Source organism: Hemiscyllium ocellatum, chromosome 10 (assembly GCF_020745735.1).
Source record: "Hemiscyllium ocellatum isolate sHemOce1 chromosome 10, sHemOce1.pat.X.cur, whole genome shotgun sequence".
NCBI classification, from domain to species: Eukaryota; Metazoa; Chordata; class Chondrichthyes; order Orectolobiformes; family Hemiscylliidae; genus Hemiscyllium; species Hemiscyllium ocellatum.
The window spans coordinates 96306952-96322253 of NC_083410.1; the positions used below are offsets into that span (position 1 = coordinate 96306952).

The 15302-nt window shown below is 46.7% G+C and overlaps 1 protein-coding gene across 3 annotated transcripts in view; it reads right to left on the bottom strand.

The window, feature by feature from the left end:
* Positions 1-15302, bottom strand: part of LOC132819864 (nesprin-1-like) — a 339003-nt gene that overhangs the window by 189783 nt on the left and 133918 nt on the right. The window contains exons 40-44 of one of the 3 annotated variants that reach the window (XM_060831771.1): positions 14509-14691; positions 12514-12657; positions 8310-8504; positions 7722-7856; positions 2854-3027 (exon numbers count right to left, since the gene is read on the bottom strand). In XM_060831771.1, coding sequence (XP_060687754.1) covers positions 2854-3027; positions 7722-7856; positions 8310-8504; positions 12514-12657; positions 14509-14691 — 831 coding nt within the window. Of the gene's footprint in view, positions 1-2853; positions 3028-7721; positions 7857-8309; positions 8505-9521; positions 9607-12513; positions 12658-14508; positions 14692-15302 lie in introns of those variants that run through there. The other 2 variants (XM_060831770.1, XM_060831772.1) reach the window with 2 other exon arrangements.

The following is a 15302-nucleotide window of genomic DNA, read 5'->3' on the forward strand; positions in this document are numbered from 1 at the left end:
GCAGACACACGCATTACATGCAGACATGCAAATACACGCATACATACAGACACACACACGTCGATATGCACAAACACACACAGATGTGCACAGACACACACATGCAGACACACATACATGCACAGACATAGGCAGTTACACGCACACATGAGCACACACACATTTCCTCTTTTGTCTTCATGGCAGTCCACCTGATGCCATAACAACAATTCTCCCTGTCCAATTAGCTCCCTCCTCCTATAGTAATACCATCGTTCTGCCTTTCCTCCAGTGTTCCTCATGCTCAGGAGAAAATGCTGTTGGATGGTGTTGTGGTGATAGCGTCACTGACCTGGTCATCCTGAGGCTCACATCTCACAGCAGCTGATGGGATTTACATTCTGTTAGTTTTTGGGAATGAAGTGATCATCTCAGTGATGATGACCAAACCTCACGTGGTTTACCAACGCTCTTTTGGGAAGAAAATCATGTTTTTGTTTGGTCTGACTCACATGTGACTCCAGACCTGCCTGCACTACCGTTAACTTGGTCTTAAAGTCCTCCTAAAATGGCATAGCAAACCATGTTGTTGTACCAAAGCACTGCAAATGTCTTTCTAGTCGCATTCACCTTTCTATATTGGCGTGCAGACATCAGGCTGATATACCAGTCTGGGGGGGGGGGGGGGGGGGGGGAATGCCACATTGTCAAAGGTATTGCTGTTCAGTCGAGACATTAAACCAAAGTCCCTCTGCCTGCTCCATTTTCGTTCTTTCACGGGAGGTGGGCCAGTGTTTGTGCCCACCCCTTACTATCCTTGTGGAGGAGCTGTTAAGCCAGTTCCTTGAGCGGTTGCCATGGTTTCATTTCCACGGTGTGTAGCTGCTTAAGCCTTTTCAGGGGACAGTGAAGAGTCAATCACATTGTTATTAGTCAGTAAGGGTGGCAGATTTCCTCCCAAACAGCATCAGTGAAGCTGTTAGCCAACAACTGAAAATAGCTTCAACACACCATCATCGTTTCAATTCCAAGAGTGTTATTAACTGAACCTCTAAAAGGTAATTCAATTTAAATTCCACCAGCTACTGTGAAATTTGAACCCATCCTCCATTTATTTAGGCCTCTGGATTACAAACACACTAAACTACCATTGCCCTGAATGTAAAAGAGCCCATGGGATTAGTTAAAGAAGAACAGTGGTGTTCTCCCCAGTGACCTACGCAACATCACTGAAACACATTAGCTGGCCATTCACCTCACATGAAATTTGGATTCCAACATTAAAATAGGGACTACCCTTCAAAACATACTTCATAAATAACTTATGAGTGGCACTTGGGACACTAGAAGAATTAGAACAAGAATCCCTACCGTGTAGAAACAGGCCCTTTGGTCCAAAAGTCCACACTGAACCTCCAAAAGGTAACCACCCAGACCAATCCCCCACCTTACATTTAATCCTGACTAATGCGCCTAACCTACGCATCCCTGAACACTATGGGCAACTTAGCATGGCCAATTCACCTAACCTACACATACCTGAACACTATGGGCAACTTAGCATGGCCAATTCACCTGACCTGCAAATCTCTGGACTGTGGGTGGAAACCAGACCACCCAGAGGAAACCCAAGCAGAACCCTGAGAATGTACAAACTCCACACAGTCAGTCGCCTGAGGCTGGAATTGAACCTGGGTCCCTGGCGCTGTGAGGCAGCAATGCTAACCACTGAGCCACCGTGCCACCACATCTTGGGGCTGTGAAATTTTCAACACATTTTAAATAAAATAAATTGCATTTAATTTTGAAAAAAACTACCCTTCATTATCACCATTTGTCCAGTTAATAATCCCCCTCACCATACACCATATAGAATCCTTACCATAGGAAAGCAGGCCCTTTGGTCCACCAAGTCTGCACTGACCCTCCGAAGACCATCTGACCCAGACACACACCCCTACCACATCCCTGTAACCCTGCATTTCCCATGGCTAATTCACCTAGTCTATGCAACCCTGAACACTATGGGCAAGTTTGCAATGGCCAATCCACTCAACCTGCACATCTTTGGACTGTGTGAGGAAACATACACAGACATACGTAGAACGTGCAAACTCCACACAGACAGACAGTCGCCCAAGGCTGGAATCGAAACCTACGAGAAAATTTCAAAATCCTTCCAACTCTATCACGGAGCTTACATTACAGCTTCTCCTCTTATGGCAGCCATGTTGATAAGTTCTCTGCAGCACCCATGCTGTCTGGGCCTGTGTCCCCTTGTGCTTCTGTTGCATTACTATAACTTAGGGGCTCCAGAGTACTTGGGGGAAGCGTGAATGAGCACTCCCAGATTAGTTGGGTGCAAGAGCTCCAGTTGCATAGCACAGATCGAACTGGCCGAGTGGCCTCCTCAGCATGGTTACCATGGTAGCCATGCTACAGTCCACTTAGCAAGTGCTCAAATCCCACCATGGCAATTTGAGAATTTGACTTCAGTTTTAAAAAGAATAATAATCTGCTGTCAGTAAAAGTGACCATAAAGTTATCGGCAGCAAAATCACAACTAGAATGTTGTTACCCTTTAAAGAAAGAAGCTGTCCATCATTACCAGATGGACAGGTTGGATGCAGCCCTTTCAGAATTAACAAAACCAGTGTCAGTGGTGAAAGAAAGTCTGTTGCCTTCCCGGGGCAACAATAAGTACCTACCCTCACTAATGATGCCCCATCCACAGAACAAATACAATTCCGTAACGTTATCAGGAGTTGACCAGCAGCTTAGAACAAAGGTGGGGGTGCCCAAAAGAAACAAGCAAGGAGAAGAGACAATAAAAAAAGGAAGATTATTCATCTTCCCCAGAAATCGCCAGCTCACCACATTCTTTAGAGTTTCCCAGGAACGCTGCAGGTCATCGAGTTTAGAGGAGGCTGACTCTCCCAGTGTGGTTTCTAATGGTTCCTGCAGTGATGCTGCGGTGCTCGCATCCTGAGAATCGGGAGCTGCAGTCTGCAATTCGTCCGCACCTAATGTCCCGTAGTAAGCACTATCCTGGAATCAAGAACACTTACAGTTGAGACTCTTGAACATCAGATGCAGGATCAAATGACGACAAGCTTACAGGGTACAGGGTTAGAAATTTCGGATCCAGTGATTGCTCCTGTGTGGGTTGGTTATATTACATAATGCTTGAGCCACAGCATTACAAGCAAATCTGACTTCTCCCCATTCACCCCCTTCCCATGCATTTCTCAGGTCTCCAATAACCATGCAGCCCCCCCACAACATGCACCACACACACAGCACCTCATGCAAGCTAATCCTCACTAACTCCCATGCATCTCGAGTTACTGACAGGCAAGGATACTGGTGCTCTGATCTCAACTCAAGGACTGCCACCCTCTAGGATCAAGGAGAGTTTGAAGTAATGGAAGGGCTCGCAGGCTGTTTAACCATTTGCCAGGTCAACTCACCAATGCTCCTTCCACTAACGTCTCGTTAGTTAACTGATTTGTCAGACTGGGATGGACAGGGTCAGCAAGTCTCACGACACCAAGTTATAGTCAACAGGTTTGTTTGAAATCACAAGCTTTCGGAGTGACTTCACCTGAAGAAGGAGCAGCGCTCCAAAAGCTCATGATTTCAAACAAACCTGTTGGACTATAACCTGGCATGGTGTGACTTCTGACTTAGTTAACTGACAACCAGTACCTCCTACCCAAAGCCATGGTTGGTATTCGCGATAATAATGAAACTGGTGCAAACACATTGGGGTCAGGGACAAAGAGGATGAATTTCAGCAGAGGACCTGCTCTTCTCCTGATGGGAGGAAGCTGGGTGACCAACAAGAATATTCATCCCTGTGCCTCTTTAAGAAGTAACATTATTTCATTATCTTTACTTCCATAGGTCAGTCTCCCCACAGCCCTGTTAATAGTTCACTTTGTGTGAACACTGCAGATCAGAACTGGCTCTTTTCGTGTAAATTTGACTCCCTCATTCCCCGCAAACATTTGGACAGTTTTGGTAGTCCGGGGGTGAGAGGGAAACGCTGTAGTATCCCTTAATTTCTGACCTCCAGTCCTCACAACACTGTACTGACAGTGCATAACATTTTTGAAAATGTCTCTATTGCAAGCAGTCTATGAGGTCTTGTGCGTGATGATCTTGCCACCACGTTCCTCCTACTTCACCAAGACTACCTTTCTCCCACCTCCATATCATGTTCCTGCTCAGCGTCACCTCAAGGAATCTTCTGCAGAAATCCTCAACCACGCCTCTGTTCATTAATCCCTGCCCTCACCATCTATTCCACATTCTCACTTTGCACTATTCCACTAGATTAGACAGATTAGATTCCCTACAGTGTGGAATCCATAACTTTGCCGTAACCTCACTTGTGACAAATTTCACTTGGCCTACCACCCTTCTGTTTGTTGACTCGATTGTAAACATACCTCATCATTTTCAAATCCATTCCTTTTCCTGTCTCTTTTAATCCCCTCCAGGACCACAAATGTTCGAAATCACTCGATTCCGCCAATTCTGGTTTCTTGAGCAGTTCAGAGCCACCGGATGTAAGTTTGCTCGCTGAGCTGGAAGGTTCGTTTTCAGATGTTTCGTCACCATATTCGGTAACATCTTCAATTAAGAGTCTCCGGCGAAGCTTCATTCAGAGGCTCACTGAAGATGTTACCTAGTATGGTGATGAAACGTCTGAAAACAAACCTTCCAGCTCAGTGAGCAAACCTACATCCAGAACCTCAATCTGAGCTACAAATCTTCTCAGAGCTCATTAGTACTGAGTTACATCATTCCACCATTGGTAGCAATGTCTTCTGCTGCTTAGGCTATTGTTAGTTGCTGTTAAAACAGAAGTGGCGGAATTTGACTTGAACACTGATGAGGAGACATTTATTGATGATAGTTGAGTTTGGAGGTGGATGCTTGTGATGTTTACCTCTGTAAATAAAATACTAGGCTGAGTAAAGATTGCATCAAAAAGTGTGGTGCTGGAAAAGCACAGTAGGGTCGGGCAGTATCCCAGGAGCAGGACAATCGACAGTTTGGGCATAAGTCCTTCATCAGGAATTGGGGGGCGGGGGAAGGTTCAAGGGGGCTGAGAGATAAATGGGAGAAGGGCGAAGCTGGGGGGGTAGGTAGCTGGGAAGGTGACTGACTGTACTTTTCCAGTGCCACACCTTTTGACTCTGACCTCTAGCAACTGCGGTCCTCACTTTCTCCTGAGTAAAGATTGGCTCTAGTTCTACCCTACGCCAGATGCCTGACTGGAAATGACCATTAGGGTCTGGAATTCTTTTCCTAAGCCTCTCTCCATCTCTCCACTTCACTCTCCCATCCTCCTCTGCACCAAAGACGTTTGATGAGGCATTTACGGAACTGCGTGTTAAATTTTGTCTCATAAAAGCATTCCTGCGTTTTTCTAGATTTAAGTTGCTAATTAAATACAACTTGTTGGTTCTGTCAGTGAGGTTATTTTATTCCCAAGAGTTTAAAAAAGTTTGGGGTGAGGGGGGCAGTGAAGAAGAGGAATAACTCTTGCCCATGGTGTATCCTTTGCACAAACTGCTGACCTGGTGTAGGAAGATCCCGGTCTGAAAGCTGTTGCAATGTTTGCGTAGGAGCAGCCTGATGCCAGGCTCACCATCCAGAAAGCCTCATACATGGTGTCGTTCCTGAGGGACATCAGAATTCCATAGTGGCATTCCGATGATGTCATCCGCAATGGATTAGGTTGACACCAGTAACAATCCAGGTCTACATACATCAGGAATAAACCCCTCCCAGCATCGCTGGAGGGTTGATATTTGTGGATAATCTCAAAATCCCAGAGTAAGGAATTGTATGGGAGTGGGAAGGATGTTTTGGGTCATTCACAAATCAGAAACAGATAGGCTAGATTGGACAGCAAAAAAGAAATTATTCGAATTATGGGAGTGTGAGTACTAGTGTAATGGAAATTAAGGGAACTATTGACGAATGGTTGGTAGCAGGGACCAGATAGGAACAAAGTTTGCCAAGGGGAATGTGAGGGAGGAGCATAGACAGAAGCCTAGATACTTTCCTGTTCAGAGATGATATTACATACCTCTGGAGAAGATGGGTCTCTAGTCCAGAGGTAGGGATACTACCACTGCACCACAAGAACTCTACAGCATGGAGATTTAGAGTTAAAGAGATGTACAGCACGGAAACAGACGCTTCAGTCCAACTTGCCCATGCCAACTAGATATCTTAAATTAATCTAGTCCCATTTGCCAGTACTTGGCCCATACCCCTCTGAACCCTTCTTGTTCATATACTCATCCAGATGCCTTTTAAATGTTGCAATTGTACCATCCTCCACCACTTCCTCTGGCAGCTCATTCCATACACGTACCACTCTCTGCATGAAAAAGTTGCCCCTCAGTTCCTTTTTACCTTAAACCTAAGCCCTTTAGTTTTGGACTCCCCTACACTGGGGAAAAGACCTTGACTATTCACTCTATCCATGGCCCTTGTAGAGATATACAGCAAGGAAATAGATCCTTCGGTCCAACTCGTACATGCCGACCAGATAAACTATATAAATCTAGCCCCATGTGCCAGCATTTGTGGGCAGTCAATGGCCTAATGGTATTATTGCTGGACTGTACCTCCAGAGACCCAGATAATATTCCCAGGGTGGGGCTTGAATCCCACTATGGCAGATAATGGAACTTGAATTCAATAAATACAGCTGAAATTAAGAAGTCTAATGATGACCGTGAATCCATTGACAACTGTCAGTAAACCTGTCTGGTTTACTAATGCCCTTTAGGAAAGGAAACTGCCATCCTTACCTGGTCGGGCCTACATGTGACTCCAGACACACAGCAATGGGGTGACTCTCAATTGCCCTCTGGGCAATAAATACTGGCCCAGCCAGTGACACCCTCATCCTGTGAATGAATAAAGAAAAAACGTGGCCCATATCCCTCCAAACCCTTCCTATTCATATACCCATCAGGTACTTTTTAAATGCTGTAATTGTATCAGCCTCCAGCACTTCCTCTGGCAGCTCATTCCTCACACACACCACCCTCTGCATGAAAATGTTGCTCCTTAGGTCCCTTTTAAATCTTTCCCCTCTCACCCTAAACCTATGCCCTCTAGTTTTGGACACCCCACCCCAGGGAAAGACCTTGACTATTCACACTATTATGATTATGATTTTATAAACATCTATAAGGTCACCCCTCAGCCTCCGACACTCCAGGGAAAACAGCCCCAGCCTAGTCAAAGCCTTTCACTATAACTCCGCGTGGGAGTATTAACAGAGAACAGGGCTAGCTTCAATAGACAGGTGAGAGAGATGGGCTATGATGTAGAGTCACACAACATGGAAGCACATCCTAGGGTCCATGCCAACCATCAGCCTAAACTAAACTAGAGGAGGTAGGAGGGTTGAACTTCAATGTGTACGTTGAGAAATAGTAAGATAAACGAATGACCCTTTCTCTTCATGAATTTGAGAAGATTCTTGTGTGCAGCAATGACAATCAGCTCGGGGTTGCATACAGATCTATAATTCACCTCTAACCAGCTCAACACAGGCGCAGTGCATTCTGTAGCATTATAAAGGTTACAGGACAACACCCATGCGAATGAATGAGGAATGGAGTGGCGAGGTCCACCACAACATTGTGATGCCCAACTCCTGGGAACCATGCAATGGGTGTCAAGGAGTAAGCGGAAGATAGTACCTGGTTACCAGACACATCAGCATTAGGTGAGGGAGAGCGACAAGCTGTCGGAGAGGAAAGCTCACTGTTGGTCCCCTCTTCCCCAGATTCCTCAGTGACAGGTGAGAGGAGAGTATGACAGCGGCCAGCTGTCATCTGATATAAACCAAGCCAGAGGGAACACAATATGATGAGAGAGAAAGAGAGAGAGAGAGCAGCAGTTACATTAAATCACACTGTAAAGCACAAATCTTTGAAAACATTACAAGCTTTCTTTAGTAACGTGAAACTGAGTCTGAATAAAAAGGTGGCAAAAAATGCATATTAACCCATTCCCTCTTCCCACTTATTATCTGAGAGATATCTTCATCAGAGTGGGGAAATAGTTCAGGAGGGAAGGGGTTAACATGCACACAGCAGACAGTGGGATAAAGCAACTGATTGAAAGTGGCAGGGTGGGTGATGATATGTTAGCTCAGTCCGATGAGGGGGACAAAGTCAATGATCTTCCCATGTCCACAGATACTCTGCACAGTGTGGCAATAAAGCTAATTCAATTAAATTCCATTCAGAGAGAGAGAGAGAGAGGGAGACAGACAATGATCTTACCATAACCACAGACGGGTGCGCTGAGTGAGCGGCCATGGATTCTCCATCCAGCTCCTCCATCCCTTCGGAGAGCCCCTCCACCTCAGTGACAGTCAGCAGCATTGTGGCATGCTTCGCCTTCATGGTCAACATCTTACACTTGGTATTCAGGGCAGCAATCTGCTCCTGGTAGTCTTTAATCTTCTGGGCGAACGCCTGTTAAGACACCGTTCGGTGGGGACAAAGGAGCAGCTTAGAGCCTCAGACATCATCCGCCCCTTCCCTCCATCCCCCTGCAGACGCAGCCAATGAGTGAGGAGATGAGGCTGCTGTTTAGATTCAGACAGCACCAGTGAGCCTGAGAGGCAGGATCTTCAGCTTTGTGTGTGTGTGTGTGTGTGTATATGGGGGGGGAACACCAGAACAGGAGCTCCACACAATCACTCACCCCCACCCACTGAGCCTCTGAAGGCAATCTGCATTGCATACAACAGGAAATGAGCTGAGTAATCTCACTCTCTCTCTCTCTCTCTCTCCCATCCCCCCTCCCGCTATCACCCAGAGCGGAAAAACACACAAAACACAGACAGCTTCCTGGATACCGGTCTGACCCAGATCTGGGATGGAACAGCAGTGGGAGAACAGTCAGGGGAATTCATCCCTGCCTTTCCCCAGTGTGTGTGTGTGTGTGGGTGTGGGTGGGAGCAGTGAAGAATAACTGGGTCAGAAGGTGCTGAGAGAGCAGACCGGTTTCCTGCAGCCAGTCACTGTCTGACATCTCGGTGGATGCTAAATTCTCGATGCTCATTTTAACTCGGTGATAAAAATAAAAATCCCATTCAAAACCTCGGTGGAGAAATTGACCCAGTGTGGGATGTTTTTTTAAAAAGAAAGTTTTATTGGGGGGGGGGGAAGGGGGTGTATCTTCGCTGCGGGAGGTGAAATAATGAATGAAATAGTGTGTATGCACAAAAAGGAAGTCTGCTCTCTCCAGGGAGCCCCAGGTAGGGGAGAGTTGCAGCAGTGCGTTGTGCAGCGGGAGGCTGGCAACTGGGGGTTCAGGTTAGTGAGTGAACCCAGGGAATGGGGCTGAGGTTCAGAACTAGCCAGGAGCCAGGAGCTGCTCAAGTGCAGAACACGGATGCAACGTTCCTGAAACAACAAAAAAAAACAACTCAAAACAAACCGCAGGGGGGGGGGCTTCTCCTGATCACGAAAACACGCCGCCAGTACCTGCTCCTGTCTGGGTCTGGGACCTTGGGCTCGTCAGGTTTTCCAGAAAGCTTGCCCGTCCAGCGGTCCCTCCGAGCTGCCGGACCCCACCCACCGTTAGCACAGAAATGCAAAGCAGTCTCTCATCTCCCCGCGGAGGAAGCGAGGACTGCAGATGCTAGAGAGATCAGAGTCAAAGCGTGTGTTGCTGGTAAAGCATCAGCCAGTGTCCACTGAAGCCATTTGGGGGCGCGAAAGGAGGGAGGGAGATACGTTCAGTTGAAATGAGAGAAAAGGCTTTTGTTTTGTTTGGGGGGAGGGGAGTCTCCAACCAATAATTCGAATAAAAAGAAAATGTATTTAAGACTGAGGCTGTACAGGACATTGGTGAGGCCACTGTTGGAGTATTGCCTGCAGTTCTGGTCTCCTTCCTATTGGAAAGATGTTGTGAAACTTGAAAGGGTTCAGAAAAGATTTACAAGGATGTTGCCAGGGTTGGAGGGTTTGAGCTACAGGGAGAGGCTGAACAAGCTGGGGCTGTTTTCACCAGAGCATCGGACCTAATAGAGGTTTATTAAAATCATGAGAGGCATGGATAGGATAAATAGACAAAGTCTTTTCCTTGGTTGGGGGGGTCCAGAACTAGAGGGCATAGGTTTAGGGTGAGAGGGGAAAGATATAAAAGAGACCTAAGCGGCAACTTTTTCACACAGAGGGCGGTGTGTGTATGGAATGAGCTGCCAGAGGAAGTGGTGGAGGCTGGTACAATTACAGCATTTAAAAGGCATTTAGATGGGTATCTGAATAGAAAAGGTTTAGAGGGATATGGGCCGGGTGCTGGCAAATGGGACCAGATTGGGTTGGGATATCTGGTCAGCATGGACGAGTTGGACCGAAGGGTCTGTTTCCGTGCTGTACATCTCTATGACTGAGATTGATAGGTTCTTGAGTATCAAGGGTTATGGGAGAATGGGGTAAATGTAGAGTAATAGGGTAGGGGAATGGGTCTGTGGGTGGGTGCCTCTTCAGAGGGGTGGTGTGGACATGTTGGGCCAAATAGCCTGTTTCCACACTGTAGGGATTCTATGATTCTGTGAAACCTAAGAGCCATGATTGGATGGTAGAGCAGACTCAATGGGCTGAATGGCCTAATTTCTGCTCCTACGTCTTTTGGTTGTGGTCTCCGATGGAAAATGCTGTGGAATCTGAAATAAAAACAGAAGTTTCTGGAAGGATCGGGTTTGAGGAAGCGTTGACGTTTCAGCTGTTCCTCTGATGATCTTCAGTTGAAGGAAAAGGAAGGAAGACACTTCTAAAGGATATTAAACTGAAAAAAAAAGTGCAAGTAAATCATTGCTTCATATGGAAGGTTTTAAGTGTCATGAAAAGTGCAGAGAATATGACTTTGTGCATGGGAAACCATGTCTCGCAAACTTCATTGTGTTCCTTGAGGTTGTGACCAAGAAGAGAGATGAAGGCAGAGCGGTGACAGTTGTCCATATGAACTTCAGCAAGGCCTTTGACGAAGTTCCATGTGGCAGACTGGTGAGTAAGGTTAGATCACATGGGATTCTGGGTGAGCGAGACAACTGGGTACAAAATTGGCTTCTGAGTTTTGTGAGAAGGGACCCGAAATGTTAACTCTGATTTCTCAGCACAGACCTGCTGAGCTTTTCCTGCAATTTCTGTTTTTGTTTCTGAGTTCCAGAACCACAATTCTTACGGTTTTTAACAAAAATTGGTAGGAGACTGAGGTTAATGCTACAGCGTCGATTTTCAGACAGGAGGCCTGGGACCGGCTGTTCCAGATTGCTCAGTACTGGGCCCACTATTGTTTGGCATTTGTACAAACAATTTGGATGAGAATACAGGAAGTTCATGCGTTTGCAAATTACACCAACATTGATGGTACAGTGGACAGGGGAGAAGATGCAAAAGAATCTTAAACAACTCTGTGAGAGGGTATGCAATGTGGCATCCTCAGAATAGATAGAACAGAGATGGAGAAACGGAAGCAGTGCATTGGTGACTGTGTGACATAAACAGGATGTGGTGAGATATCATTGAGGGACCTATCATTGAGTGGCTGGTCTGATATGCAAAATGTACCTGAGTTCAGTAGGAGTTTCCAAATGTTGAGAGACTCCCAGCATGAAACAAGTCTCCACAAAGACAGAAGCATCTCAGGAGTCCCATTTAATTGAGATGAGAGCTCAGTCAGTTCTTGATCCCATACATGGCACTCATACTCCTATAACATATCAGGGGGTATCTCTCCTGCCTCTGAGTCATAGGGGCATGTATGAGGTCCCCTTCACCCAAATTTCAGCTTGACTTTCCCAGCACTGGGAAAGTGCTGCACTGTTGGAGGTGCCTATATAGGTGAATGAAATGCTATACTGGGATCCCATATGCCCTCTCGGGGGAAGGGGAAAGATCTCAGATGGTACTAGCTTTGAAGAAGATCAAGGAAGCTGCCCCTAGCGATTCGGTCAACCATCACCCAAAGAAGAAAAGAATGGTCTGTAAATTATCTCGATATTTTTGTGGAATCTTGTACCTCCTAAATGACAACTCAAAGTTAGGGCAGCTCAGTGGTTGGCACTGCTGCCTCACAGCGCCAGGGACCCGGGTTCGATTCCTGCCTCGGGTAACTGTCTGTGTAGAGTTTGCACGTTCTCCCGTGTCTGCGTGGGTGTGCTCCGGTTTCCTCCCACAATCCAAAGATGTGCAGGATGGGTGAATTGGCCATGCTAAATTATCCATATTGTCCAGGGATGTGAAGGTTAGGTGCATTAGCTATGGGGATGGGTGGGATATTCTTTGGAGAGTTGGTGTGAACTTGTTGGGCTGAATGGCCTGTTTCAACACTTTAAGATTTCTTTAATTGGCCCTAGATTGTGAAAGGTGCTCGATGGATGCCAGATCTTTGGAAAGAGGCCACACAAGGCTTGTTGAGTTGTCCCTTTCTGACTTTCACCAAAGGTAGTAATTGAGCCCGCCCTGCCTTTACCTCGTGTCGGGAGATCTGGGCCTGCAGCTGCTGGATGTTACTGGTAGATACAGGTTTCTCCTGGATCTCACGATGGGCTCGATCAATCAGCTGCTGGAGATGCCGCATTTCCTGTTCGCACTGTTCATACTGGATCACGGCTTCCTGCAAGAGCACAAGGACCCTAGAATAAACTCTCCTTATTTCACCAATTTATTAAATGCCTTCCGCTGACCATTCCAAAGCTGCAAAGAAACTGGTGAAAGCAAAATAAGTTTTTTTTTAATTCATTCACAAGATGAGGGTGTCACTGGCTGGGCTAGCATTTATTGCCCAGAGGGCAGCCACATTGCTGTGGGTCTGGAGTCACGTGTAGGCCAGACCAGGTAAGGATGGCAGTTTCCTTCCCTAAAGGGCATTGGTGAACCAGATGGGTTTTTCCTAACAATCAACAATGGATTCATGGTCATCATTAGACCCTTAATTCCATGTTTTTAATGAATTCAAATTCCACCTCCTGCCATGGCAGGATTCAAACCCAGGTCCCCAGTATATTCCTTGGGTCTCTAGCTTAACAGTTAGGCCATTGGCTCCCCTGATGGAATCCAGAGGTAACTGTGCACCAAAAGTAAGCAGCCACTATTCACTGCTGCATGGATTTTCTTGTACAGAGTCATCAGACCCCGAGAGAGATACCCCATACATCAACCTTGAGAAACTCATACTGTGCCTTCTGTTTGAATTATCGCAGACCGCGGTTTTTTAATAAAAATATGGCATCTGTGCATCATTTATTGCCTTCCCCTTATTGCCCCTGAATGGAGTGACTTGCCAGGCCATTGGATAGAGAGTTACCCACATTGCCTAGGGTCTGGAGTCACATGTAGGCCAGACCAGGTAAGGACGGCAGATTTCCTTCCCTATAGGACATTTGCAAACTAGATGGGTTTTTTACTATAATGGAAGGTCATTTCATGGTCTCTATCACTGAGACTAGCTTTAGGTTCCCCATTGATGAACTGAATTCAAATTCCATCAGCTGCCACAGTGGGGTTAGAACCGACATCCACTGGGCCTCTGGATTATTACTCCAGTGACGTTACCCTAACACCATCATCTGTGTGTACTGAAGGTGCCCCCCCCCCCCCAGTGCTGTTAGGTAGGAAGGACCAGGATTTTGACCTGGTCACAATGAAGGGATGCTGATGGATTTTTCAGGTCAGGATGGTGTGGAGGGGAGCTTAGTAATGACGGTAATCCCCTGTCCTTGCTGACCCTCCCCTTTCCCATGTCATTGTTGGGGAGATGCTGGGAGAAACCAAAGTGACTTGCTGCATCACAGTCACCGTGCGTCAGTGTTGAGGGTAGCAGTCACAGATGATGTCATAGAGTAATTCAGCATGGAAACAGACCCTTCGGTCCGACTCATCTGTGCTGACCAGCTTTCCAAAACTAAACTAGTCCCACTTGCCTGCCCATATCCCTCTAAAACTTGCCCTTTTATGTCCCTGACCAAATGTCTTTTAAATGTTGTGACTGTAGATGCATCTACCACTTCCTCTGGCAGTTCATTCCACATAGGAGCCACTCTGTGTGTGAAAAGGTTGCCCCTTGGGTCCTCTCTTGTTAAACCTATGCCCTCTCATTGTGAACTCCCATAACCCCGGGGAAAGGAACTTTGCAACTCACCTTATCGTGATTTTATAAACCTCCATAAGTCGCTTGATAACATAAAACTTGAAAACTACCGATAAAAGCACTTTTTGTCCATCTTGCACTCATCAGAACAATGTACAAAAGTACCTGTGTGTGTCTTTTATGTAGTATAATGTTTTTCCTCAGAATGGGATTTTTGTGAATAAGTCCGAGAAGGAAAACTTTGACAAAATCTAATTAATTTCTGTTGATTCCAGTGGATGGGCAGCGATGACAAAAAGGACTTGGCGTTCTGAAGGATTCCCAAAGTGGCACTGCATACTCCAGCCAGTGCTGAGAGGTGTCATGGGTGCAGCCTACCTGCAGGATGTTACACTGCTGGATGGCAGTGTGCTGTAGCCGACTCGCCTGCTCCTGGAGCCTCAGTGCTGTCAGGCAGATGGGCAGGTTGGTGACAATTTCTTCGGGAATGCGCAGGGCAGCCTGATATCGGTGCACCACTTGCACCTTGTGCTTGAAGCTCTCCATGTCGGCCAGCAACCTCTAGCGAGACAGAAATCGCGCAGAAATCAGTCAGGAAAATCGCCCTGCCATCTGCACAGTAGCAATTAAAGACTGAGCTCCCTTCCTAATGCCTCAGATTGGGAACCCGACGGCAGTGCTTGGGCAGGGCGAGGCGAGGACTTCGGGTAAAGCCCACATCCTGATGGGATTCCCAGCCCCTTGAACGGGGTACTTCAAAAGTCCATCAGATAGAGCTTCCTAAACGGCCCCCTCCCAATGTTGAGAGGGTGCCCGTCAAGCTGCAAGGTCAAAGGTTATCGTGAGTGATGGGCACACACGGAAACGTGACGACCTCACCATGGACGGTCACATGCTCACCGTCAAGTCAAGAGGTCGTGGGGATCCAGCTCCTTTCCAGGGACTTCGGCAGGCTTTATCTGAACGGGAGCATCGATAGGGTACTGCAGCTTGGGAAAGGTGAAGGATGTCCTCCAGAGGAGGCTAAGGCTACATTTGTTGAATTGTATGAGATTTGGATAGAGCAGACAAGGAATAATAACCAGGGAACACTGATAGTTGACAAAAACCCAGCAGGGGAGATGAGCGATGTTTTAAGACAGTAAATTATGTGTGGGATTTGCACATTCTCC